The 26196-nt window shown below is 43.6% G+C and overlaps 1 protein-coding gene across 5 annotated transcripts in view; it reads right to left on the minus strand.

Annotated features, from left to right (window-relative positions):
- The window catches only part of EBF1 (EBF transcription factor 1), a 269259-nt gene that overhangs the window by 232336 nt on the left and 10727 nt on the right, over positions 1-26196 (minus strand). For all 5 annotated transcript variants that reach the window (XM_041482008.1, XM_041482007.1, XM_041482006.1 and 2 more), the window contains exons 5-6: positions 24780-24853; positions 17962-18030 (exon numbers count right to left, since the gene is read on the minus strand). In XM_041482008.1, the coding sequence (XP_041337942.1) occupies positions 17962-18030; positions 24780-24853 (143 nt within the window). The remainder of the gene's footprint in view (positions 1-17961; positions 18031-24779; positions 24854-26196) is intronic.

The following is a 26196-nucleotide window of genomic DNA, read 5'->3' on the forward strand; positions in this document are numbered from 1 at the left end:
AAAAAAAAAAAAGTGAAAGGGAAAGGTGGAAGAGAAGTAAAAATAAAGGAGAAGGGGAGGAGAATAAGAGAAGGGAAGAAGGAAATAGGGAAAAGGGGAAATTGGAGAAGGGAAAGGAAAAAGGGTAAAGGGGAAAGGAATTGGAGAAGGGAAAGGAAAAAGGGAAAGGGAAATAAGCAAGAGACGAGAATGAGATGAGAGAGAAAACAGGAGAGTGGAGAGAAAATAGAAGATATTTAAAAAGGGGGAAGAGGCAAAAAACAAGAAGAGACAAGCGGAAGAAAATAGAAGAAAAGTGAAAAATAACTGGGGGGGAAAAAATGGGAAAAGAGAGGGACAATAAGGAAGGCGGGGAAAGAGAAGCAGAAAGGAAAAGGAGAGAGGAAGAAAGCGGAGGGGGCAGGAAGGGGGGTCCCCGCCGCGGCCCCGGCCCGTCCCGAGCGCTCCGGGCGACACCGCGGAGCCGCCGCTGTCCCGGCCGGGGGTCCCTGGCCCGGGGCGGCCCCTGGGCGGGTCGGCAGCGCCGAGCCCCCGATGTGAGCCCCGATTCACGGCCCCGACAATGGCAGCTCTGAGAGCGGCGGGGGGAGCCGGCCCCGGAGCCGCCCGCTGCCCGCGCTGCGCACAGCCGGGATGCAGAGCCGAGCGCGCTCCTAAATTAGCTTTACCATAAATCTTTTAGGCTCTTAAATAAATAAGTAAATAACACTGCTCCCTTTTGCCCTCTTTTCTTTTTTTTTTTTTTTTTTTTTTTTTTTTTTTTTTTTTCTAAGTATGTAACTCTTCATCTGCCTCCAGCCCTTAGACTTCCCTGACAGCGGTAACAGGAGACCCGTTGAGCCTGAATTTTAAGGGTTTTGGTTGGGGGTTTTTTTGTTGTTTTTTCCCTCTCGGCAGCGACTTGCTACTTTCGAACTTTGCACAAGACTTTGGGTTGGTTTGCTTCCCTGCTTTCAAATGACATTATGATTTTAATCAAAAGGGACTGGTTTCTGGAGAAGGCCAGAGCAAACTGGGACGGGGAGGCAGCTCGGCTGGGCAGTTTACAGCAGTTCAGAAGAAGGTTTTGTAAACAAACACGGCTCAGAGGTAGAAAAGCAAATACAGTGGGTGAAATTTGGCCTCTTCCAAAGGCGATGGCACGGCTCAATGGGGCCAGTATTTTCACATCCACACACAACTTTTCCTCCAGCAAACACAAAACTAACAGAGACGCAGGTAATGGAGAAAACAGCTCCAAAACGGCATTATTATTATTGTTCTTGAATGATGCTGTCAGGCAACTAAAACACAGGTAATGACTGAGTACAGGAAGCAAACACCCTGACAGGTTTTGTGGCTAACAGACCTCTTGCCACTGCAATCTGCCACAAGCACAGGGCAGCATCATGGCCCCCAAGCTGGCCCGGAAGGGTCACAGTCCCCCTTGGTGCTGATCAGGGCTCCTGCACAGCAAAACCTCAGAGAAACCACAGATACAAAGGTTTCACTTTCTGTTATCCAGATATTTCACTTGTAAAGCCTGGGGAAAAGAGTGCAAAATAAAGGAGAGCCAGACAAGGTTGCAGGATTGGGCCATCTGGAGTAAATAAGAGTAAATTCCCCTAGAATCAGTGTCAGGGCTCCTCTGGCCACTTCCACAGCCCATGATTCCAGTGAGGAGCCCAGGCTGGGCTGAGTATGGCTCTTTCCCAGCACACACACAGGCAGAGCTCTGAGCCTCTGCACCTGCAGCTCTGTCATACCATAGGCACACCTGAGTGACAGAAGAGAAGCTGCTCCCAGGAGGAAGAGATGCACACTCTTACTAAAAAGCAAAAATTACAGTTCCTCTGCTTGGCTTGAACCTCTCCCATTTATTTCCCACCCCACCAAACCCAGCACCAACCTGAGCTGCTGGGAAGGGGCCAAACCCTGAACACCAACAGATCTCACCCCATGAACAACCTCACCAAGGCAAGGAAGGGCTACCAAAGCAAGCCCAGGCCTGAATGTGGACCAAGGTGAAGAGAAAAATGAGTCCAGGACTGCCAAAATTGTGGGCCAGACGCTGCCAATGCTTACAGGACCAGCCCAGGGAGCTCCAGCAGAGGTGGCCATCCCACTGCTCCTCAAATCTCTGCTAAGGGCTGAGCAAGGTGAGCTCTGAACTGAGGTCTGGGCTCCACTGGCAGATGCTTTTGGGACCTCTCAAAGCCAGGGAAGACGCCTCCAGACATGGAGAGCTGCTGTGTGACAGTTTTTGACATTGGAGCCATACCCCATCTACCTTTGTCCCTTCCCTCCTCCAGAAATGGGAGCATCAGATTAAAAAAAAAAAAAAATCAAAGGGAAAACATTAATAAATAATAATCAAGATCATCTGCAGTTTTAATGATAAGCTATTTAATGAATTATAAAGTACCTATTACTCAAAGTATGAGACTGTACATTGTCAAAACTGGCATTAAAGTGTATGGAGATAATTAGGCAATAATGACCTCCACAGAGGGCTTTTCCTGGGAATTAATGACCAGTCGGGAGGAGCTGATGGCTCAAGGCACAAGCAAGGGCCATTAACCCCAGCTGGTCATTAATACTCAGGAAATGCCCAGCTCTGAGGTCGTTATTGTGAGTATATGACAAAATAAAGGGGGAGCTATTATGAATACCTGAATTTGTGGGCTGATGGGAAAGTGAGGCTTGCAGGTACTCGGGTCCATCCCTCAGCCCTGGTACCCTGCAACTGGGAATGCTCAGAAGGGCACAAACATTGGACCCCTGACACCAGATCTGGGGGCTCTGCTAGCACAAACAGCCTGTGAGGTATCTTTGCCACCAGATAGAATAAAAACAACCCCACAAAACCAGAGGTTTTGCTACAACTCAGTTTTTAAATATTAAATCCTTGTGTTATTAGCAGCTTCAGAGCCCAGGTCTCAGGCTCATCTATCTAAGTGGCATGTCATGTAACAGAAGACACACTTTTGGGATCAGCACAGCCAAACTCAGCCCCTGGAGCAGCCCTGGGCACTATTGGGAGCAGGACCCCCGAGGCAGAACAGTCTCATTTCATCCCAAAACCACAGGCGCCTCTTCCAAACTCGCCGTGACTTCAGGGGGATTTGGAGGAGGAGGAGTGTCACCTTCTGCGGGGCAGAACAAAAAGCTGATGCACAGCTGATGCCCTGTGCAGGACGCGCATCCATCCTGCCACCCACGGCACTGCAGCATCAACACAGAGGCAAACGCCAAATCTCTCCTGTCCCCAGGAGGGCGTGGAAGAAGGGAAGGGAAGAAGGGAAGGGAATTTGGGGACACAGCCCCCTGGGAGTGATGCCCCACTCCCCCTCCCCACTGTAAACAGAGAGGAATCCGCTTGGGCTGCTTCTCTGGGTAATGAAGCCCAGCTGGCCACAGCTCCCAGCCCTGCCTCTGCTGATGTCGCTGTCCCCTCCCCGACACCACCGAGGGAAGGGGGGTTTGTACCTCTGAAAGCTCGGCATCAACATCTCCATTCTCCCCGGCTGCACAGGGAGGGGCAGGGGTGTTCATCCCCCGGCACAGCGCCCACCCCACTGCAATTAACCGGCCTTGTTCTAAATAAACCCGCCGGGGAGAAAAGGGACTTGATTTCCCACTAAAGCCCCTCTGGTCATTTATTTACCCCAGTGCCATACTCCTGCTCTGAACACGCGTCAATGTGCCCGGGGGTGACAACCCCGGAGCATTTTGCCCTGTAGGATCACAGCAGATGCAAATTTTCACCTCCACAAACAAATGCATGACGGTTGTAAATATTTCCAAATGATTCTCTGCAGCGATCAGCACTAATCACGCTGTTTGCGAGAGCACAGCAGCGATGCTCGTTGGCAAAATAAAGGATCTCTAAGTTTCTTACAGTCTGGAAAGGAACACAGAGCAGCTCAGCCACAGCGTTTCTCCTCAACTGTTTACAATCGATCAGAAGGGGAAAAAAAAAGAAAAAATAAGTGTCCCACTGGCAGTGTGGAGTTCCCAACAATTGTACATTAAAACCCGCTATTGCTCAGCATAGGAAAATCACTACATCAGGAAAATTAGTGCTTGTTAGTACATGTAATATTCAGAATCACGAGGAGAATAAAAGCAGCAATGCAGAAACTGTTATCAGCAGAGGGAAAATTATTCAAGTATGCATTTGAGTAATTCTGCATTTTAATTTAACCCTTTGAAACATTAATCAAACCATGGCTAATTATAGGAATTAAGGAATTAAACGATGGAATCTTCTAAAAGATATTATTTAAAAGGCAGTTTATACAATTACTTGTATAGATGTTTGCTTTAAAGAGGGAAACATTTCTACTGTAATGAAAAGGGTCTTAGAAAATTAAATTAACAAGAGGGGACCAGGCTGATATGAAACTAAATTAGCATCAAATGCAAATTACAGGGTACTTAATGGTAGAAACAGGTGCAGAGCAGGTCCCTAAATGAGATAAATGAATAAAACATCCCTCTGCACAAATGTGGAAGCTGACACAAAGTCAATGATATGAATAATTCAGCAGCCTCAACACTGCTGTTGAGGTCAGCTTTCCTTGACCTTTGAAACAGGAAGTAAAATTCTGTCCAAATTTGAGTGACTGGAAATGCAGCAGTTATTTATTGGAGGGAGGGGGGGAGAATAAAATTAAATTTAAAAGAAAACAAACAGAAAATCCAGATTAAAAATAAAGAAAACCAACAAAACCTAAGCCATCAAAAATATAAATCCATGTGTGAAAATGTATATAACATATATGAGAGATTTTAGGTCACAGTATGATCTAAACATGTTCAGAACTAAATGTTTTCATCTTTCAAAAAATAATTTATTTGTGCTAAAGGGGATATTAATAGAGTCAAAGTCATTGCATCCCAGGCATTAAAGAAATCAAATAATTTATAAGTAGCTGCTCAAAGCTCAGTGATCAGTCATGTTCTTTGCAATAAACTTTTTTATAAGGAACAGAAAGATTTCTTTTCTTGACTTTTTTTACCTAAGCTACCAATTTAGTCACTATTGCATTTCAAACATTGACAAGTCACAATTTAAACTATAAACCAAACTAACAACAGTGCATAGAGAAACTCAACTTGCAGGAGTAGGAGAGAACCTTGAAAGTAGAAAATATACAAGTAAATGTAAGTTATACTGTTATCTTAAAATGTAAATAAACCCTAGAAACAAATCCTTGTATCCCAATGAATGGATATTTCTTTCTTAAAGAGACAGAAATATGAAGCAGCTGCCTTAAAGCCAGTGGAATATCTCCAAATTTACATCCTTATAACTAAATGAAGATTTCTGTGTCTTTCCCTATGACAAAATACTCAGCTAAAAGCATAGCTCATATAATTTCTGACTACAATGGTCCTAATTTTATATTGAATTTGGCACTAAAACAGATTAATAAGGTATGACAAATAACTAATTTTTCCAAACTAGAAGAAAGGAAGAACACCACCCCTGCAGCTTATCTTCTAGGGCAACAAAGGATGTAAGTTATCTCTGCTCTTCCCTTTGTTGCATTAATCTCTCTTTACCTGCTTAGCTGTCACCTGCAGAACTTGTGCCTGATACAGATATTTGTATTGATTTCTATTAATTAATTTTATTTTCTCTGTTTTAGGCAGGGGAAGCCAGGAATGGGACTGCAAGGATGCACCTCTGCCTCCAGGAACTTTGGTGAGGAGTTCAGGCAGCCCGGCAGCAGCCACCCTGGAGATGCATATTAATGAGATAAACAAAATAAAAACCAGCCCTGCTATGTCCTAATCCCTTGTGGCCCAGGCAGCAGGGGCAGTTTGGGGGCTGAGCTCGGGCTCTGCTCAGCACTGGGGTTTCTGTGCTCCCTCCAAACGCCAGCTCTGAGAACCCAGCTGGTTCTCATTTCCAAATAACCAGTTTCTCTATCCCCAAGTGCTAAAGAAAATAATCCCAGCAATCCATGACTACACGCTTTCACAGGGACAGCAGTGAGAATTTGATTGTAGAGATAATTAAAGTCATTCCTGAAACTTGCAAGGAAAAGAAGCCAGGGGGGAGAGGAGGGGGCCAACAGAGACAACGATGCTCATGTTTAGCTCGTGTGTAAATTGAATGAAGTTTGGAGAAGTGGGGACACACACACGACTTTTGGGGAATTTGTTTTCCTGAAAATTCTCTCTTCTTCACCCTAACAGTTACAATTTGCAAAGAAAATGTAATAGACTGTGGCAAGTAGGAAGATTAGGATGAGGTTTGGAGCCTGGCTGTTCCTAATTTGGCAAGAGTATCCAGAGGGAAATGCTTTCACATTCTGGTAAACTTGAATAAAATTACATACAGCCACTTCGATTAGAAGGGTTTAAAGGGAAATGATACCATAAAAGCAATAAACCCAAATGCTATCTGCTTCAAACACTGAAAACATCTTTTTAAAATTAATGTTTCCTGCAGCCCTGCCATGAGTTAGGTCTGAAATAATTTTAATATTAACAACACTCAGGAGCAGGTCAATCTAGAGCCAATCACACAACTGCATTAGTCTTCTACATCTTTCCAAATGTCCTCTGCATCTTTCCAAAACAGTGGAGTAATTTACACCACTCCAGCTGGTGTAAATCAGCAGGGTGTCCCTGGCATCAGGAGAGATGGGAAGCACTGGCCTCACTGAAAAATAATCACAATGATGATGATTAAAAGCAAAAATAAAAAAAAAATAAAAATTAAAAAAAAAAGAACCACACCAAAACCCAAACAACAAAAATAAAAGCTTGCTGTCAGCAAAGCTAAATTGTACAACCCCCGTGTCACACATCTGCTCTGACCCTCCTCATCCTGAAATGGGTGTGAAATTCAGAGATGGAGAGAAAGAGTTTAAAGCACTTGTAATCTCTCCGTCTGCACTATCTGCCTTGAGCAGGAAGGAGGGATCTGCTCAATGAGAGCTATTCAGGGCCTCTCAATTAACCTGATTAGTTCAGCACGCTGCTCTCATGAATGACACCTTATCTTGGAAATGAAGGAAAAAAAATTTCCTTCCTTCTGGAGATGCAGGCGGCCCCTAAAGCCAGCGCAGCGGTGCCCACAGGCCGGCTCCCCATCACCCCGGGGAGCTGCTTTGGGGTGGCAGGGCCAGGCAGCCCAGGTGGCCCAGGCAGGGAGGGGGTGCCCCTCTTTGAGGCCCATCCAGGCACATGATGGGATTTGGTGGCGGGGGGACCCTCCCGGGCGGCCGCAGGTACCGCGACCCCCGGGGACGCTGCCGAGCGTCGGAGTCTGGAGCTCGTTTCGTAGGTGACAGATTAATGAGCAATAACTGGGTTACCATGGCAAAAAGCATTCCCAAAATTCTCTTTTGTTTCCCTGAGAATAGACTCCCTATTTTTTTTCCCCCTCCAAATCATGCCACTCTGCAATAACACAAATATTAACTAACATTATTCTTTCATTATTCTTTCAAGTGTGAATGTCAACAAGGCTGATTGTTACACACAAACTCCAAGGATTAATCAGGGAAAATAGGTATCTCAATTGCAATTATAATGCTGAAAACTCAAATTTATGAATGGCCAGCCAACTTTGAAGACATTTATTAAGGAAATTCCGATGACTTCAAAAGTATTAATGTACTAATGAAACATTAGAGCATGATGTATTAATGCTCTTGTAATTTCTGACAAATTGAGTTACCATTGTCACAGCAGGGCAATCCTTCAGGAAAAAAAAAATAGAAAGTTCCTCTCTCCTGCCACGTGGTACACGACAGATGACAATTTACGTACACATAATGGGGTTCAGCGAGAAGTTTTCCTCCTACACCACAGTACAGTTATTTCATTTTCCAGAATGCCAGAGCTATTATGGAGCTCACTGTGCTTTAAAAAAAAAAAAGCCTTGGGACTGCCTTCCTAAACAGCTCCATAAGGAAGAGACTCTCCCAAGGTGCATCCCTCACTCAGCAGCCTCAGAGTCCAGCAGGGCCCAGTAACACCAGGCCATGGTACCAACAGAAAGAACCAGAGATAAGAAAAAAGGCTTTACAGAGCTGCTTTTAACACATAAACCCCAGCATGACAAACAAATTCTTCCCCAGACCACAGAAAACTCTGGGACACTAATTTGTAATGCAGCTGAATTTCCTAATTTTTCTTTAAAAAAAGAGGTAAATCCTGATCCAAGCTGCAGGTCCTTTCCTTCTTCTGCCTGTAAAACCTCCAGATAGATATTCCAGGGTGTAGACTCCCCTCTGCAGCCAAATCCCAGCTCGTGCAGGATTGTGGCAGAGATGTGGAGGCACCTGGAGCAGCTGGGAGGAGAAGCGACCATCAGATCTTAATAGCTCTGAGTGTGGCTAATTTTATTCTTCTTTCAGAGCAAAGAACTTTATAATGAATACAGAATACATTTTTCCTCTCCTTGTGTCATCTTTCTACAAAATTTGAACTAGGTAAAGTGGTTTTTAACATCCACTTATCAAAGTGACTTAACATCTGGGAAGTCAGCCAATGGTTATGTAGTGATGCAGATGCCAAAAAATCTGACTGAAGGATTATATTGAGGGAGTTTACAGAGGAGACTTGACTCAACTGGGTGGAAGTTGATGGTTATCCTGGTCAGGAAAGCCTGAGAGTCTCCCTGCAAAACCACGGAGAAAAATTAAGGAAAAGTATTGTGTTTTAAATAGCTTATTTTTAACCCACTGTAGACACTGGCTGTATCCTGCACCAGTAACTTTTTCCAAAGGAAGATTTTGGAATCAAAAGATGAGTAGTTTTTCAAAGTCCAAAAGAAGATGGAACAGAAAATTATTTTCTCCCTCTAACAGTTGTTGAGGCAACACTAAGAGGAAAATAATTTTTTGATTGCTAGACACACACATTGGAATATTAAGTCTTTCCAACATTTAGTAATATAAAATTAATTGGTTCCAGGGTCACAATCATGTCACACAAGGATGTCTTCTTCTTTTTTTAATTAATCTTTGAAAAACGTGACCTAAACATTCATCTAATTGAATTATGTGTTTAGCTGAATGTTTGCAACTCTGCTTAGAAAGTCAAGGTGAGAGGAGCACTAGGAAAACCCAAGAATCAAGCAAGCCAATATGACCCTGCCATTGTAGCACCACCTTTTTTTTTTTTTTGGTAGCACCAGTTTTCATCTCTTTTTAGCCCAGCATGGCACTGGAAGAATTAAAGAAAACAATAAAAGAACAACTGAGTGTACAGGGTAGGATTTACTGGCATTTACTTTTAATTCTATGGTCCTTTGCTCTGTGGCTTATCAGCCCTATGTCAGCCCTTTTTCCTCCTTTATATTTCATGAGGGGACCCACATGCTGGTACTGAGAGACAGAGCCCAAGTGTCTATAAGCTTTTTGTCAGGTAAAAAGAGAAGAAAAAGGAAAGGAACAAGAGGAAAAGCAAAGCTAAGAGGCATCTATTAGATGTCACTAGGCTTTTGTATTCATGTCAATGATTCAGGATTAGAGTATTTGAAATAATCTTATTGAGAGAACTCAAAAGCCCCACAGAGGGAAAGCCTGCTCGGTAGCATATGGCAGAGCAGCAGACAATATCTTATTAAGGATGTGTTAGCTAACACCATTACTTTTTATATTACATTACTGAACTCTGGTGCCTCAGCCCGTTAGCGAGATGCCGTAGTTGTGGAATGCCAGATTGGACGTGTTCTTACAAACCCTAAAAGATTTGGCTGGGCCTCCTGGCACGGTGGGGGTGGGGAAGGGGGGGGTGACAGTGGGATGCTGCTCCCTCAGCCCTCCCCAGAGCCCTGGGAAGAGCAAATGATGTCCCCAAAGGAAGGGGACAGCACACAGCGCCCCACCTCCCCTCTGGGAAAAACACAGGGTGCAGAGGGCAGCTGCTGCTCCAGCCCCAACAAAAAATCCCAAACTATTGCCAGACTCTGCTTCTTGTCAGATGAAGGGAATTTAATTTTGTTATAGTGAATGCTGTTAGTCTAAAAATCTTTCTTTGCTCTTGGACAAAAGCTTGTAATTGGAGAAATAGCTCTTTTTAAAGTTATCTTCATCTGCCTACACCTTTAGAGGCAGCAAGAAACCAAAGACAAAACAGCACTGTTCATAGCATTTCAATGATTGCTCTGAAAGGCTCTATATCTGGGTCACCCTACTACAGTCCAGCATATAACTTCAGTGACATGATATAAAGCCTTTTAATAACTAATTTCATATCATTCACACATTAACAGCAACAGAAAATTCATATTCACATTTCCTATTTCCAAACGCCGTTTTTAAAAAGCAGGTAGAAAATTATTCATTCCACTTTAAAAAGTAAAAACCTTTAAAATACTGTCCTAGCAAAAAAAGTAAACACCCAGTTGATACAGTAATATATTCTGATCACAAACTACCTATGCAAAGTTGCTAATGTGACACACTGGGAACTTTGTATGGGTTTTCTGTACTTTTCCAGAACTGTTACAGAAAAAATATCACGATGTTACAGGGAAAGGGGAAAATTCATACCAACATTTCCCACTACTACTACAGAGACTTCTGAGCACAGTGTTAAAACCATTTCTAGAAACTTAGTCATGATTTGCACAGTAATCTACAAGTGTTTCTTACTCTCTTTTAACTTTATTAGTTAGATGTTGTATTAAAATTAAATACCTCCAGCAGGCAGAAGTGCCTGTGAATTTAACATAGTTATTTAAATAAGTGTGGCCAATTACTTATAAGAATACATTTTGGTGGCTGGAACATGAAAACATTTATGAAAACTCACATGAAGAAAACTACTCACACACCTCAGCTCCTGGAGAATAAAGCTTGGGTTGTGTTTTTATCCAGTAAACACTGGGATAGAGCCGAGATACATTTTTCATGTTCAGAGGAATTTTAGCTAATCTGCATTAAAACTGAGGATGATCTTTGCAAATACATTTCCCCATTGCTCTTATTCATGTATGCATTCCCACTGCGACAGCAAATATGGAAATAAATCAGGTGTTAAGATGGAAGAGGAAATTTATCCACTCCAGAAACTATGTGTATATATATATGCATATGAGAAAAAGACAGGGTTTTCCCCCCCTCCCTCAAAAAATCCCCACTCTTGAGAGAGAAGAGCTGGCCCTGAGCTGCATGGAGCCAGGGAACCCACTGTGCCCAGCACATCCTCCCTGCTGCAGGACATGCTTTGAAGAAGGAGTTCATATTAAGAAATTGATAGGTATGAAGAGCACATTTGAAGTTTTGTGACAAGAAACAAAGGGATGGATCCCCCTGGCAGGCCCTGGGCTCCTACTGGGGCCAGAGCACTCAGAGCTTTCCTGGTGCTGCAGGAGGTCACTGCACCAACATTTTTAAAGCACCTCCAACCTCAAATACCCAAATCCTGCCACCGGAACAGAGCAGCAGAATAATCCATGAGGTCTCAGATTCCTTTGCACAAGAAAATCCACAAGGTCTTCAGGATGGACTTTGAGGACTAAAACAAACCAATTCAGTCTCCTAAACTTGTTAACCCTTGTTGAGCAGGAGATTTTCAGGAGGAGCCCAAGGGATTTACTGACATGGACATGCTGGCCTCGGGGCAGCAGGGCCAGCACATCCCATGTGTGCACTCAAGTCACAGCTGGCCAAGCCCATGGCTGTGGATGAGCTCTAACAGTCAAATGCCAAAATCAGCAATCTTGTCTTCAGTTCCCCTCATCCCCAGGACATTCAACACAAGCTTTTTTTGTCTCCCTAGAAAAATCTCAATTTTTACTCTGCATCAGGAGAACCATTTTTCCTCAGGAATGGGATCATCTCCCTGCTTAGAAATTACAGAGCATTCAGCACAATGAGCCTGCTTTGCAATAGAAGCCTCTGCTACATCACCAATGATATGAAATAGTAATAATCAAACATAAGATCACTGTTAACTAAAGCCCCAAACACTAGCTGTGGATTCACAAGGCATCACTGAGAGAAGCAAGTAACTATTAGAGTAGTGTGAAATGTTTGCAGTGAAACCCAAAACCACATAAGGCTTGCCTGGTTTGGGATTTAATAACAAACTGAAAACTCAGAACAGGTTTGCTGAGCAACTCACAAACCTTCTGAGTGAGGCTCAGACCAAATTAAGGTTTTGCATAATACTTCTGAGATCACACAAAAATTCTTATACTTGGAGGCAGAAAGAAGAGTAATCAAACAAACAATAAGCAGAAGCTGGTTTGACCCTGACCAAGTTCATTCAGCCCCAAGAGCAAAATAAAGGAATTTATAAGCAGCAGTGATATTTGCCAACCCCAACAGGCTGAAACCAAGAGATTTTTGCAAGAATCCTTACAAAGTTACCCCCAGCTCTAGTGATTTCATCACCAGAAAGAAGGCTGACACCACATGCATGAGGAGCACTCGTAGAGAGGCAAGCATGCAAGCCTGAATCTCAGTGTGAGAAGCCTCTACTGATCAGTCTCCCATTTATCTCACAACAGCTCAAAATGCCTTTGGTTGCCTAAGTCATGTGGGAAATGTTCTGGGTAATGCTTCTCAGCTGCATCAATCACAAGTAAATCCTGGAGGATGTGTGTTTGGGTCCCTCCCCTCTCAGAAATGTGTGGGCTCACAGGCTCCCGGAGCTCGCATGAAGCACTCGAGGCCAACTTCTGTCTCTGAACACCCTGCTCAGAGGCCCAGGGGGTTTAGGCAGCACAGCCTGAAAAGAGAGCCTGGGAGACATCTCTGTGTGATGCTGGGGGTAGCTCTGTCACCCAGCTTCTGCTCCTCTGACTCCTCCCTGATGGATCAATAACTCCCATCTAGCTCTGGAAGGGGCACAGCAATTGGGAGGCTGGGGTGGTTTCCAGCACAAAATTCCAGATAACAGGCAAATATTCACACCCAGGGACATTTTGCACCTTGGATGTCTATCAGAGTGCTCCATGCCTGCCCTCCTTCTCCTTCTGTGTGGGAAAACCCACCCAAGGAGCCAGCAGTGATGGGACCCCCAGGTTCCCACAGCCCATCCCTGGTGTGAGCAATGGGGGAGCAGGGCATTGGCAGACACAGCTTCCCCTGACTCCACACAGCCAGGTTCTGGTACTGACATGCTCAGGGAGACAAGGATAGCACCAGGATAGGGCAGGAACCTGCACTCCTGCCAAGAGGCCACTGCCAGAGCAGCTGGCATCTCCTGCCACTTTGCTGTGCCACCAGTGCTGTGACGAGCCCACGTCCCTGCAGGCTGGTGGGGATCAGCTGCAGCACTGACCCCATCCAAAGCATCCCTCAGCAGCTCCCTCTCAGCAAAACCCACCTCATCCCCTCTGCTGCAGGGCAGGTTCTGCCTGCATCTCCTTCCCCCTCTCTCCAGACATGGAAAGCTACTGCAAAATGCATTATTTGCACATCTACTTAAGCAATGTGTTTGTGGGGAGGATGCAGGGAGTGTGATACAGTCCTCCCAGTCACTTTTCCACCTGCCTGGTATTTAGGATGAAAAGATGATCAGGCTTGTAAAATACAATCCACTACCTGATGACTTGTAAAGCAGTAAAACAGAGGTAATGAGTTTTTCATGTCCTTGCACAGTGAAATTCTACCCACAAACATAAAACTTTTCAGGTTACAGGCAGAAAGATTTCAAACCCATCTGTAGGTGAGTCGGCTGGGTGTGTTGGGACAAGTTACAGAGAGCCAAGATGAGCATCCTGCACATGTTGGGAGCACAGAGGCCTTTCAGACACTGGTAGGAGGTCATCCATTAAAATGTACTTTGGTGTCATCTGATATCAAGGTATAGGAAATATTACAACCTCCAACCCATGAGTCCCCACCCCTGCTCCATGGACAAGAGCTCTGATGGCATTGGAAAGGCACAAACCTCCTCATTGCTCCCAAAATGCATCCAAAATGCCACATGAAGATCTTCAGTGTACCCCCAGATCAGGGCCAGGAGAAGCCCCGGCCACCCCCTGCCCCCAAAGGTCACACAGTCCCTCCCAGGGGAGCTCCAGCCCAAAGCCCATTGACTTCCACCTCACCTAAAGATTATCAGTCCAAAAGATAGACAGTGGCCAGATTCTCACAACAGGTCCTGCCTCTGTTGGTAAATATTAGCAAAGCCAATCCCAGGTCACTGTCACCAGCCTGCTCAAGTACTCTGGGAAGAAGCAAAATTTGGGATGAGCCAGGAACTGCCTGTTTCAGCCCTTTTTCTATTCAATGTCTCAAGCAGGATATATATGATATATATGGCATATATATTTTCTGCCACTATATTTGGGGTTGCAGTGGCTATTCCTATTTTATCAGTCAGTAGGACTCCTATTGACTGGATGCAGCCATAAAAGGTAAAAAAGCCCCAACAGGCACTGGTAACACCATTAAATATTGGTTCTGACAATGGTAAATTGGGTTTAAAAGTTTAGAACAGAGTGCCAAGAGAGGAGCCTTTTTCCTGAACCAAGGAATAACATAAAGCCCCACTTTCTCCCCTATGTGACTTTTGTCATTATCATCTTTTCTGATTCTTACAAAGCAAACCTAATTAGGAAGCTCTCTCATTAGTCTTCCAGAAAAATTAGCACAGCTTATGCTAATTACTCCTGTAAAATTTAATAAACTCGTTGAAATGGGAATAGTCTAATGAGGTTTTATTTATTGAACTAAGATAACTGTAAGGAAAAAGGTTAGGATACCAGGATATCCAGAGTGGTAATAAAACCACAATTTATTCAATTTCTTCACAGGAATTTTATTGCAAACCTTTTAAATTCAAATATGAGTTACAATTTGAAAGTTAAATCAATCTAGAATTTAATTTAATAACAGGAAGTGCTCTGTGTTTTCTTTAAGTGTGATTACAATACAGCCCTGCCACTGCACTCGTAGGAGGAATTGTGCATTTGTATTGTGACAATAATACCCCTTTTAAAATGAGTTCCTGTTCATCAGATCTTCATCTCAACACATGTAACTGGATTAGCAATAAAATATACAGGCTATGCTAAGAAGATGATACAGACACACACAGGTTTCCAAGAAACTTCCTTGGGATGACTGCTCTGTAATCATAATAAACTAATTTTGTTCTCCAGAGAAAATTTAAATCACTGTTTTATATGAGTATAAATTTCTTTAGGTCCCTTTCACTGCTGTATCTGCTGCTACTATAATAGAGCAAAGTATAAAACAATTTTATACAGAATAAAGTCATATCCTTTTTCAAACACAGCTACAGACTTTCTTTCTTAAAACCCACATTTTCATTAAAAAGAAATATACAATTTGATTTCACATATATCCAGGTTTTGAAGGAGAATACAGCACATGTAACTTTGAAGTTGCCAAAGAGCCTTTTCTCCAAGTTCACCAGACCACCACAAAGCCAGAGCCCTCTCTATCCCGAGTCTCTCCAGCCTCATCAAAGAGAATTAATCAATCCCAAATAGTACTCCAACTTGTCAGAAGAAGATAACATTTCCATGTAAGTACATATGTCAAAAATCCCATGGATAGATTCTATGTTAAACTCTATGTTAGGTCAGAGTCTGAGGATTCACAAGATTTGATGCAAGAGTTAGATTAAATCCATAGGCAAAGACTTGATCAGAACATCAGGCATGTGGGAGTGCTTTAGCCCAAATGGTAAATGAGTTCTCTAAGCTCAGTGCAAATAAAAATAACTAAATATGGCTTTGCATATCAATTGACATAATAGTTTAAAACTGTGTGCATGGAGAAGTGACAATGGAACACAAGCAAACACATGGCCTGACTTCTGCAGGCATTTTAATCACAGAACAATTTTAAAGGACTCGTTTTCAGGTAAAAAGGCTCCATATAAATCACTTCATCCTTTCCAAACCAAAGGGGACAAGAAAAATGAATAGGATAAATGTCACAAGAAACATCACTAAAGCTGCTAACTGTATAAAGCACATACTTGCTTGGCCTAAATTGTTTGAACTAGCCCCAGCCAAGAAAAGGTTTTAAGTACCCTACTGGGACAGATGCGAAGCGGCAACAATAGAAGCCACACTAATGCAATCCAGGTAACACAATCCTGTTTCAAAAACACAGGGAGGGCTAATTACAGTACTGCTGAGTCAAATTTCTTATGCCATTGCAACCCACAGGAACAGGTCAAAATCAAGTGTTATTCAAACCACAGTCATATCAACCTCCTGTATCAAAGTCACAATTTAAAACCAAGTGAAGAACTTAAAAGCTTAACCCATTCACAAGCCAAGTGTGATTCAGTGCGGGTGGCGAGGCAGGGTTTGTATTATCAGCTTGGAGTTGTGTTTACCTTGCATTTTAAGAAGAAACTTCAAAATTGGTAACTATTGCATCCATTCATGTAAAGGCTGAGGTATGGATCACTGCTAGGAAGCTAAAGCTGGGGTTTTTTTCCTGTACCTATTTTCCTCATTTTGCAGGAAACACGTAACAGACAGCATCTCTGGCTTTCAAAATTTAATATTATTTGCAACTGGGAGTTTTGCATACTAGATAGTTAAACAAAATATTTCTGTAAACCTGCCATTAGCATCTTAACATCTCACTTTCCAGTACAATGAAAAATTCATGTGAATTTTGTAGCTTTCATGTTGCTCAAAATGCCACTCTAACACCATGTTTATAGCGTTCAGCTCTGCAGCATGCTTATAAAACACAGCTCTGTACAGGTTTCACTGGGGGGCTTTCCCCCACACACACTTCCTCTGGTGCTACCTGATGCTCAGAGAAGATGAAAATATGCCTAGTTAAAATAGATAGGGATATCTTCTGAGATTTAAACATTCTCAGGATGACTTATTACAGCTAATCAAAACATCTGCTATAAGCATCCAATAAAAGCACTTTCCTATCCAACCCATCCAAGAACTGGGAGCTGGGATGAGCACAAGGCTCTGGACTGCTCTCCAGTGGAGCCCCCAACACATCAAACCCACTTCACCTTCTTTCATAAAATGGATGCTCTGGAATGGAAGATTCTATGAACTTCTTACAGCAAACATAATTCAGACAGCAATGCAAGGAGAGGCAAATGCTCCGTGCCCTCATCCCTGTGTGTTTGGGGTCCCTCTATTCACAGCTCAGTGCAGGGTGTTGCTCTCCCCAGCCCTGACAGATCCTTTTGGTGCTTGGTGGCCCTTTAACTCCTCTGGAGTAATGCTGCACAATACCCTGGCTATCCCACACGGCTTTGGACAACACATTTGGACAATAAAAATGTAAAAATGGCTCTTTAGCTACCATTTTGCATAATTGGCAAGCAACAGAAACTACACATGGCTCAGAACAACAGGAATAGATGTATTGTACTACAATGATTTACTCAGTGATGTCAGATTAGCAATATGGATCTGTTTAAAAACACAATAATTAAGACAGGCAAAAATGAATTAATCAACTGACAATACAGTCAAAATAGTATTCCAACCAAAGAAAATAAGAGGAGGGAAAAAACCTTACATTGCAGATCTATTTTCTTAACTGTTTTTATGCATAAATAAAAGCCTTAAAATGTAGATGGATTGCATCCAACAGAACTACAGTAGCTAAGTGATAATGATTCAAACATTTTTCAAATAAAAGTTAAATATTTATAAGCACCCAACCACATTTCATAAATCACAAACTATTATTATTTTATTCCTGAAGCTTCCCTGGCATAGCATGTGAATTGAGTCACAGAAAGTCAGAAAGAAAAATCTCCTCTTTATGCACATGAATCAGTTACAAGAGCTGGAGCTCTCCCCAGAGCAGGGTGCTCCAGTATCCCTACATTTTCCCACATATGGCCCTTCCAAGGCAATCACAACTGCAAAGCACAACTAATTCTGCATCAAAAAAACCCAAAATTTCATCCACATAGCCTCCTAATTCTTCCCCATTAGCAACACGGGGCAGGTGTTTCATTATAATGAGGAGAGAGAGGAAGAAAAAAAAAATGGAAGGAAACAATAGCAGTCCTTACCTGTCAATTATCACTGGATCTGATGGAGTCTCATTTCTGTTGCCACAGCTTTTCTTGTCACAACAGCGGCTACAGAGCAAAAGCGAAAGGATTTAGTGCGACCATTACACTGTAAAATCATCATTACGAACATGTTGGGTTCAAATTGCCGGCTCGAGTTACCCTGCCGGCCCTGCCTGCAAATCAGTCAAATGCACTGGGTCACATATGGGTTAATTACGATGTTTAACTTCTTGCACAGCTGGTTAGCAACGGAAAATATAAAAAGAGAGGGGTTTTGCCCCTTTCACAAATAATAATTCAAGGATCGCCCAAAACAGGGAGAGCTGCCTATGTGTAGTCTCTTTTCCGCGGGGTTTAACAGTTGTCCCGCAGACGCTGGCACACAAAATAAGGCAGATTTTTCCCTGCTGAGCCTGGTTTTTACATTTGCTTAACGCTTGTGTTACACATCCACAAGATATTCCTGCTTCCACACAATTCCCAGCTACTGGCAAACCTCCCCCCAAACTCCGAAAGCACAATTATTCTCCCTCTAAGAAACGCTGGTGTTAATGGGGGAGCTGAAATGCAAGCAGCAGCAGCGGCTTTTTATGCTCGAGCGCGCCTGTTTCCCCAAGTTTTCCGAGCATGTTAATGATCACTAATGCCACGGAGAGCTCTGCTCCGGTGGCTGCTGCCCTGCGTCAGGTCAGATACAAAGCAGGCATGTGAAATATAAGCTCCGTCTCCCAAAGCACTGCTCCATGGCTGACCTCGAGGCTGGGATTCTTTTTGAGCTAAGGCGGCTCATTGTTTCCTAAGAGAAGTTAAGTTGGTGGTTTTTGATGATTCCTTGTCAAGGGTTGTTCATCAGTAAGGAGGCATAAATATATTGCAGGTGAGTTTGTAGGTGAGGTACACGTTCCTGCTCCAGGTGGGAATCCCTCTTGGTGCCTCTGGAGCTGTGGCAGGGAGCTGCCCTGCTCTTCCCACCAGCCCATCTAAACCCATGAGACCAAATCTCAGCCACAAAGGTCAGCAAAGCCTTTAGATTTCACCCACCCTCTAACCCCTGGGGAGGAAACCCCCATCTCGCAAGGAAAGATCCTGTTTTTTGATGTCCCTTAACAGAAAATCCCCCACTGAAGTCAAGGAGTCAAGAAATAATAATAAAAAAAAACCAAGAATCTCCTGACTTTCCCAAGTCATTCTTGGTCCCCAAGGATCTGCTGGACAAAGCCTGGGCAGCTGCAGGGACCCCATCCCACGATGGCACCAAGTGTCAGGCAGTGAGGACCACCCCAGCTGCTGTCTCTGGCCAGACCTGAGCACATCTCAGGTTCAATAAACTTCCTGGTCAGCCTCAACCACACACAACTAAATCTTTGGAAACCACTAAATTTGTTCCCAGCGGCATCCCAGGGACCTGCACCTCGCCTGTATTTCAGCAGCTGTCAGGAGGGACCACTGCTCACTCTCCCTCTCAGATGAACTATTTTCCTTTCCCCAGAAGGTGGAAGAACATCAGGACAGGAAGAAGCCCTCAGAAGTGCCACACTATATAAATAGCCTTGTTGGGAGTATGACAAAGGTTCTCTTGTTTTGCTGAACAATAGAGTGAATAATATACAGTTACCCACCAAGATTAGCAATAAAGCAACTAACCACACTAAAGATAACAAAAAAGGGGCCTTTTACAAAAACAGCCTGTTTAAACATGGCTTTAAAAAAAATAATAATTTTGTTTTCAAAGAGAGGAAAATACATAATTCTTTTCACCGCAAAAAGCTTCAAGGCAACTATTCAGGGCTGAAACTTTTCACAGTTAACACATGTGCGGTATCTTCATTTCGGTGGAAGTTACATTGTTTGGGATTGCCAAAAAAAACTGCTTAATTTTACAGCACAATACCACAATTGATCCACCAGAAAATGCCAGAGCCTTGGCACCTGAAAGTATTAAAATTTAGGAAGGAATAAAATATGCTGTAGGTAAATAGTCATGGGGACATTCAGGGGCTTTTTTGCCTATAAAAGGACTTGTCATTGGAGTGCAGCTAGAATGTGTGGGGTGAGAAAATTTACCCACAAACAAGGCAATAAAAACTGCTAATCATTTTTAAATGATTAAAATGTAATTAGAAACAGAGTTGGCACAAGTTAAGACAATGCAGTTCTTGTGACTGAAGTGAATCAGGGCTAGTCCTGACATTCTCCCAGCAGACTGGAGGGACAGAAATTGCCACATTTACTCAGGCGAGCAAAGGTTCCCAGGCTCCCAGCACGAGATGGGCAAATACCAGCATCCACACACCACAGGGCTCAGAGGTTGGCACCTTCCTGGGTGTTAACCCAGAGGGAGAGGCAGCCACGGGGGCCTGGGGACAGGAACACCTCAGTCTCACCTCCTGCCACAAGCACCAGGCACTGACCAGCGGGGACAACCCAGCTTTGAGAGCAGGGGAAACACTTCACTGCTCCTCAGGTGGCCCCTTAATTGGGGTACCTTCCCAAAAGTGCACCCCAATAGTCCCAGTGGATAACAGGAGATCTCACTCCATGACCACAGTCTGAGGGTGATGTGGAAGGGCTGCATGGCTGGCACATCCCACCATTGAGTGGCTCTCTGATATGAAAGGAGGCCCTGAATGTTCCTCCATGATCTAGAGAATTATATTTTAGAATTTAATTTGCCTTTTGTGTTCCCAGCCCCCCCCCCCTCTCCCCTCCAGCAGCAGAATTGGAGGCCTCTTCACTCCAGTCTTTCTATGCAGAGAATTAAACATCACGCAGATCTTGAGTTTCAGACCTGGTTAAAAGTGCTTTTAATTCAATTTCCCTCAAAAGCTTTGGCTTTTAGTGCCTACTTAGCACTTGGAAATAAGTTCCTAAATATTCAGCACCCTTTCTCCTTTCCCTGAAAGAATTTTAAAATTCCCAGGAGCTTCTCCAAACCACTCAGAAACCCTCCAGCTCCCAGCAAGGCTCTGTGCAAGAGGAGGGAATGCCAGGAGGACAAGGACTCGTCTTTGCTGTTCTTCCATGACACCTCTCCCCAGGTCGGGCCAGGAGCCACGGCTCAGACACAATTCCACGTTGGCCCACAGGAAAATCCTACAAAAATTGATTTTTTGTGGGATTTGCTTGTTTTTAAAGCCAGTAGTCCTTGGTAGTAATGCAGCCTCCCAGCATTTCCAGCTGCACCCCATCTCCGAGCACCCACTGTTGTTGCCACCCTCATGGCTCATTCCTGAACCCCTCACCATCCCTATCCTGCCCCTCCTCAGGCCACCACCACTCTCAGCGTTTATTGCTGCCTTTCTCCTCACCCCAACCTTCTGGGCACCTGCTGCTCTCCTGTCTCCTTGCTCCCCATCCTCCTCCTCTTCTCTTCCTCGTGCCCGAGGATCTCTGCCCGGGCCCACAGGACGAGGCCTCCTCACCCCAACCCCTCCCTGGCCATACCCAGGCCTGGCACGGTGGCCAGAGCATCCCCTTGCAGGAGCCCTGCTTTGTGTATCCTGGGACAATGAACAATGAGGAATTAGGGGCACGTGGCCAGCACCAAGGAGACTTTGGCTGCCAGGCCCCAACAAGTCGCCAGCGAGGCCGGGTGGGAGATGCGGCACAAGGCCCCCGTGAGGTGGGATCCCTCCCACCAGCGACGCCATCAGGACAGCCCCTGCCCCAAACAGGCTCCTCACCCTGCAGCGTGGAGGTGTGGGACCCCCTTGCCAAAACAGCTGTAAGATCTTCTTTACACAGACAAAACCCATATTTTACTCCAACCTCATTCTCAGAAATCACTGAACCATTTTAGCTGAAACTTTCCAAAGAAAGTCAGCCTGAGGCTGACACCCTGCAAAGGATATTTCAGCCAGAACAGTTTAAGTTTGGCAAAGCTGTAAGCCACTGAAGGTTTCATAATGGAAATTGTTGAGGCAATATTAACTATAGATGTCCCTCCCCATGCTGCCTACAATACTAATAAATTCCACTGAGGTTGTGAATATTCTCCCCAGCTATTAACATTTTCACCAACAGTGTAGATTTTTATATCTGACAAAACACAATGAAATCCTTTGAAATAAACAGCTACCTGAAGCAAACCTCAGCTTCGCTCTCCTACCACAGCCAGGACTCTTACACATTTGAATTCTTTGTCTCCTCCGTGCCGTGGCTGTAGTACACTATAAATACCCAGCTTTGTCACATAAATGCAAAGTTTTATTGTGCAGTTAGCCTTGATAGAAAGCACTGCTGAAAGTTGTTTAGAAATTAAATATCTAAAACAAGCTATTTTAAAATACAGAGCCCTCACTATTTCATGTCTGAAATGAAGAAATTTCATCTTAGGGAGAGCAAGCTGTCTTTCACACCATATGGCTAATGGTAGTGCATAGCAATTAGCTGGGCTGATTAATGGGGAACAGACTCTAATTTTATGCTTATAATTGAGGCTGCATTTGCACCCCTGGTGCAAATTCAGCACATCCCAACTTCCACTTACAACAGGCAAGAAATCAAGAGAAACAGAATGGTGTGGAGAGAGAATTTTTTCCCATTCCAGACCCCTAAAGAGCATCAGATTTGCAATTTAAAAGCGTGTTAGCAGCACAATAGATGACAGATTTGTGCAATAGGGTCAAGCGGCCTGGTAAACAAACAGCACCCTCTTACACACGTATGGGCAGCAAAGGAAATGGGAAATATCTAATATGAGCTGTAAGAAATTTGAAAATGTCTCCCCCACCCTGTCAGGAACACAACATTTACCTGCTACAGTCAGTTTGGGTTTTTTCTACCCCTCCACCTTATGGCCATGAAACACAAAGCAAGGGCTAGCAGTAAATAAATAAGAGGAGAAGAATAAAGCTTCTGAGACAGTGAATTTTAAGAACAAAGAAAGTGCAAAGTGCTTTAATAAAGGGAATGACTGTGCATCTTTCCACATTCCCAGAACAGAAATAATTTTGTCTCAGTCAAAGTATATTGAATGGCTATAAATCTGTGATGTGGGCATTTGGTCTTCTGGTTAAAACTCAGCCCACTATATAAAGTTTTAATTTACTTCTTACACTTTATGTTTCTGAAGTATCTGTACGGCAATTAATTCTCTAAAGTAGTTGATTCTGGCTCAGTGAGTCATTCCTACCACCAAACCTTGCTGGTTAAGGATCAGGAGGACACATCACCCAGGACTAATGGCAGATTCGGACCCTGACACTGCAGGCACTTGAACTTGTGCTTAATTTTACTCATGTGCCCAGTCCCACTGTTTTACTGGTCTTTTACAGGAGAAAAGTAAAAGGCACTTGAGTCTTATCAGGTCAGGGGCCTCCTTTAATATTTCCATGAATTGTTCCTAGCTAGGTATCCAGTGTGAAAGTCGTGCTAATTGGGCCAATGAATTTTAGGACAATTACAAGTTGTCAACATGACTGGGATTCCATTTGGAAAGGCAGAAGTGGCCTGGAGTCCTCAGCAAAGCAACAAGGCTCCCAATGGCAGCAGAGGCTCAGGCACCTCTTGGAGCTGCTGATTGTTCTGCAGCTGCAAACCAATGGCTTTGGTTTCCTGAAAGAAGCAGCCTAGAAAAGCAAGACATGAAAACTAAAGTCCCCCAAAATCCTGCTGCAAGGAAGAATTTGAGGCAGGGGCTGTGCAGGGTTTCACCCAAGCTGGCTGAACAAGGAGAGCAAATCCTCTGCCTTCATCACAGGGTGCTACCCCCCAGCAGGGATTTAGCAGGAGGAGCTGTCAGTGGAGGACAAAACATGCAGATCCCAAGAATTAAAAAAAAATAAAAAAAAATTTAAAAAATCAACCAACAGAGAAGTTTCCATCTGAGTATTTTGTCAAAGACTCTCCCCTGCCAGGAAACCCTCATCCAAGTTTATTCTTTTAGAAGTGGGTACTAGTTTTTACCCTCAAGTTACTCCTTTTTAGTAAATGTGTTTTGTAAAAGTTACAACGCATGCAATGGCATTTTTACAGTCTTAAAACAACTGATTGTAACAATGAGCTTATGCAAGAATGCCTCGTCTTCCACCAGGGAATTATTTTCTGCCATCGAATAACATGTAACAAATGATTTTTTCAGACATGCAAAAAACACCCACTAACTTTAATGAGACTGAGAGGTCAAGCTCTCTGAGGTGGAGAAGGGGTCTGTAGTAAAAAGGAAGTAGAGGAGGCTTCACCTACTTCAACCAGCCAGAACAGAGAAGGAAGCAGCTGCAGAAGTTTGGGGGAGAAGATATTTGATTGAATTAAAGTCACCAACCCCACGCAGGGCAAGAGAGCACTGGGCAGACCCAAATCTGCATGGGGAAGTTTAAAGAAAATCAAGAAGACAATATCTTCTGCACAGAGAAGTTTCAGCTGCTCCGTTCCAGCTGAGGGGGGACCCCACGTGAGCAGCAACCAGGACAAAAAAACCTCCCGACCTCACTCCTTAATGCACATCCAGGAAAAAAAAATACTATTTTGTCATTTTTCCAAGGAGTTTTTGTTGGGAACTGGGGGCAGAGACGTTTATTGCTACAAGACTATAATAGACTGTTAATTTCGATGAGGAGACCTTTTGTGGGCTACAGTGTCTAAATGAAAACCAGCAGCATTCTGTTATAGAATAACTCTTTATAAATAATTGAAAACTAGTGTGACAACTGAGACCTTGCTGCTAATTACACACACCGAACTGTGTTATTTTGGGATTGTTTAATGCAAGAAAGATAAATTTAAGTCCGAAAATAGCTGTAGGTTCAACCTAGATTTTGGGAGACAGATTCATCTTCTCATTACTAATTAACTGGAAGAGGGGTATTTCTTACCTGCACATTATTTCATGCGTGAGCAGAACTCGGCACATTTCTGGGTTCTTGTCTTGGCCTTCATATACTATTGCCTAGAAATAAAACACGTTTTTAGTTGTACATAAGGTTGAGTTTGGAGAAAATCAAAACATGTCACGGTAAGCAAAGGCTCAGCAAGTTACAAACCACAGCTCAGGCTAAAGAGAGCTGGCATCTCCACCAAACCTGCTCCAAGACCTGCAGTTGTAAAACAACACAAGCTGAGTACAGCTAAATTCCCTCCTCTCTGTTGCACATCTCTCCAGCAGTGTGTAGGATGGGTTTTTTTAGTAGTCAAGACAACCACAATTTTCTTTTCAATTCAGAATAAAATATAAACCTAATAGCATTAAAAGGAAGGGGGGGAAAAAAGAAAGAAAGAAAAAAAAAAAAAAACAGCAAGGCTTGGTATATTTTGGGTCCTATTCATTAAAAAAAAAAAAAAAAAAAAAAAAAAAAAAAAAAAAAAANTGGTTTTATTTGGGGGCTATTATTAAAAAAAAAAAAAAAAAAAAAAAAAAAAAAAAAAAAAAAGACAGAAAAGAGAGCTCATGCATTTTTAATTACAAAAGCTGCACAGCCCAGGCATTTTCCTGGTAGCTCCTGAGAAAGTGCCTGGGCCTGATTCTTCCCTTGAACCTCCTGATCCAGCTCTTTCCAGAGAGCACCTCCAGAGTTACAGGGATATAAATAAGTGAGGAGAAGGCCCTACCAGAGCAGAGGAGACCAAAACAAACAGAGGATCAACCAGCTTGAGAAATTTGACTCTGAGACAGCACAGGGAGAATCCTTTAAGCTAAAACTGTGGAAAGGCAGAGTGTTCACATTTCAAGAGGAGTCTACGTTCGCTCCCACCAGCAGCGAGGGATCGGCGCTACTCGCGAGCTGGGTTAGTGCTCACAGCCCCTGTGGGACAGGATTTCCATCTCAGCCCCACAGAGTCATGTTTTCCAGCCACCCCTGCTCCCAGGCACCAGCCCCCCAGCAGCAAAACAAGAGTGGAGTTTCCCTTGCAACAGCATCTTTTGCTGGCACTGAGGTTTCTAAATCTTTTAGGGTGGCACTCTGGAGCTGGGATTGGAGCCCGAGGCTTGGAGAGATGACCACCCCTGCATCTGAGCATCAGCACTACCCTTGAGCTTGGTGTGACCTTTTCAGCCTCTAAAGCACAGAATTTAAAACAAGAAATTGGGGGGAAAATCTCAGCAGGTAAAATGATATCTGAGATGGGTCTCCCTAGAGCTAACGACAAAATAGACTGAAATTTAAGAAGTGTGCTCTATGGTTTAAATACGTTTTAAGGAATGAGATCAATTTGAAATGGAAGCATGGAAAATACTGACAGAAAAGTAAGTTAGCTTAATATAGAGCAAACTGCTTTTCCAGTCCTTACAAA

This window comes from Pyrgilauda ruficollis, unplaced genomic scaffold, assembly GCF_017590135.1.
Source record: "Pyrgilauda ruficollis isolate IOZ18807 unplaced genomic scaffold, ASM1759013v1 scaffold57, whole genome shotgun sequence".
NCBI lineage: Eukaryota > Metazoa > Chordata > Aves > Passeriformes > Passeridae > Pyrgilauda > Pyrgilauda ruficollis.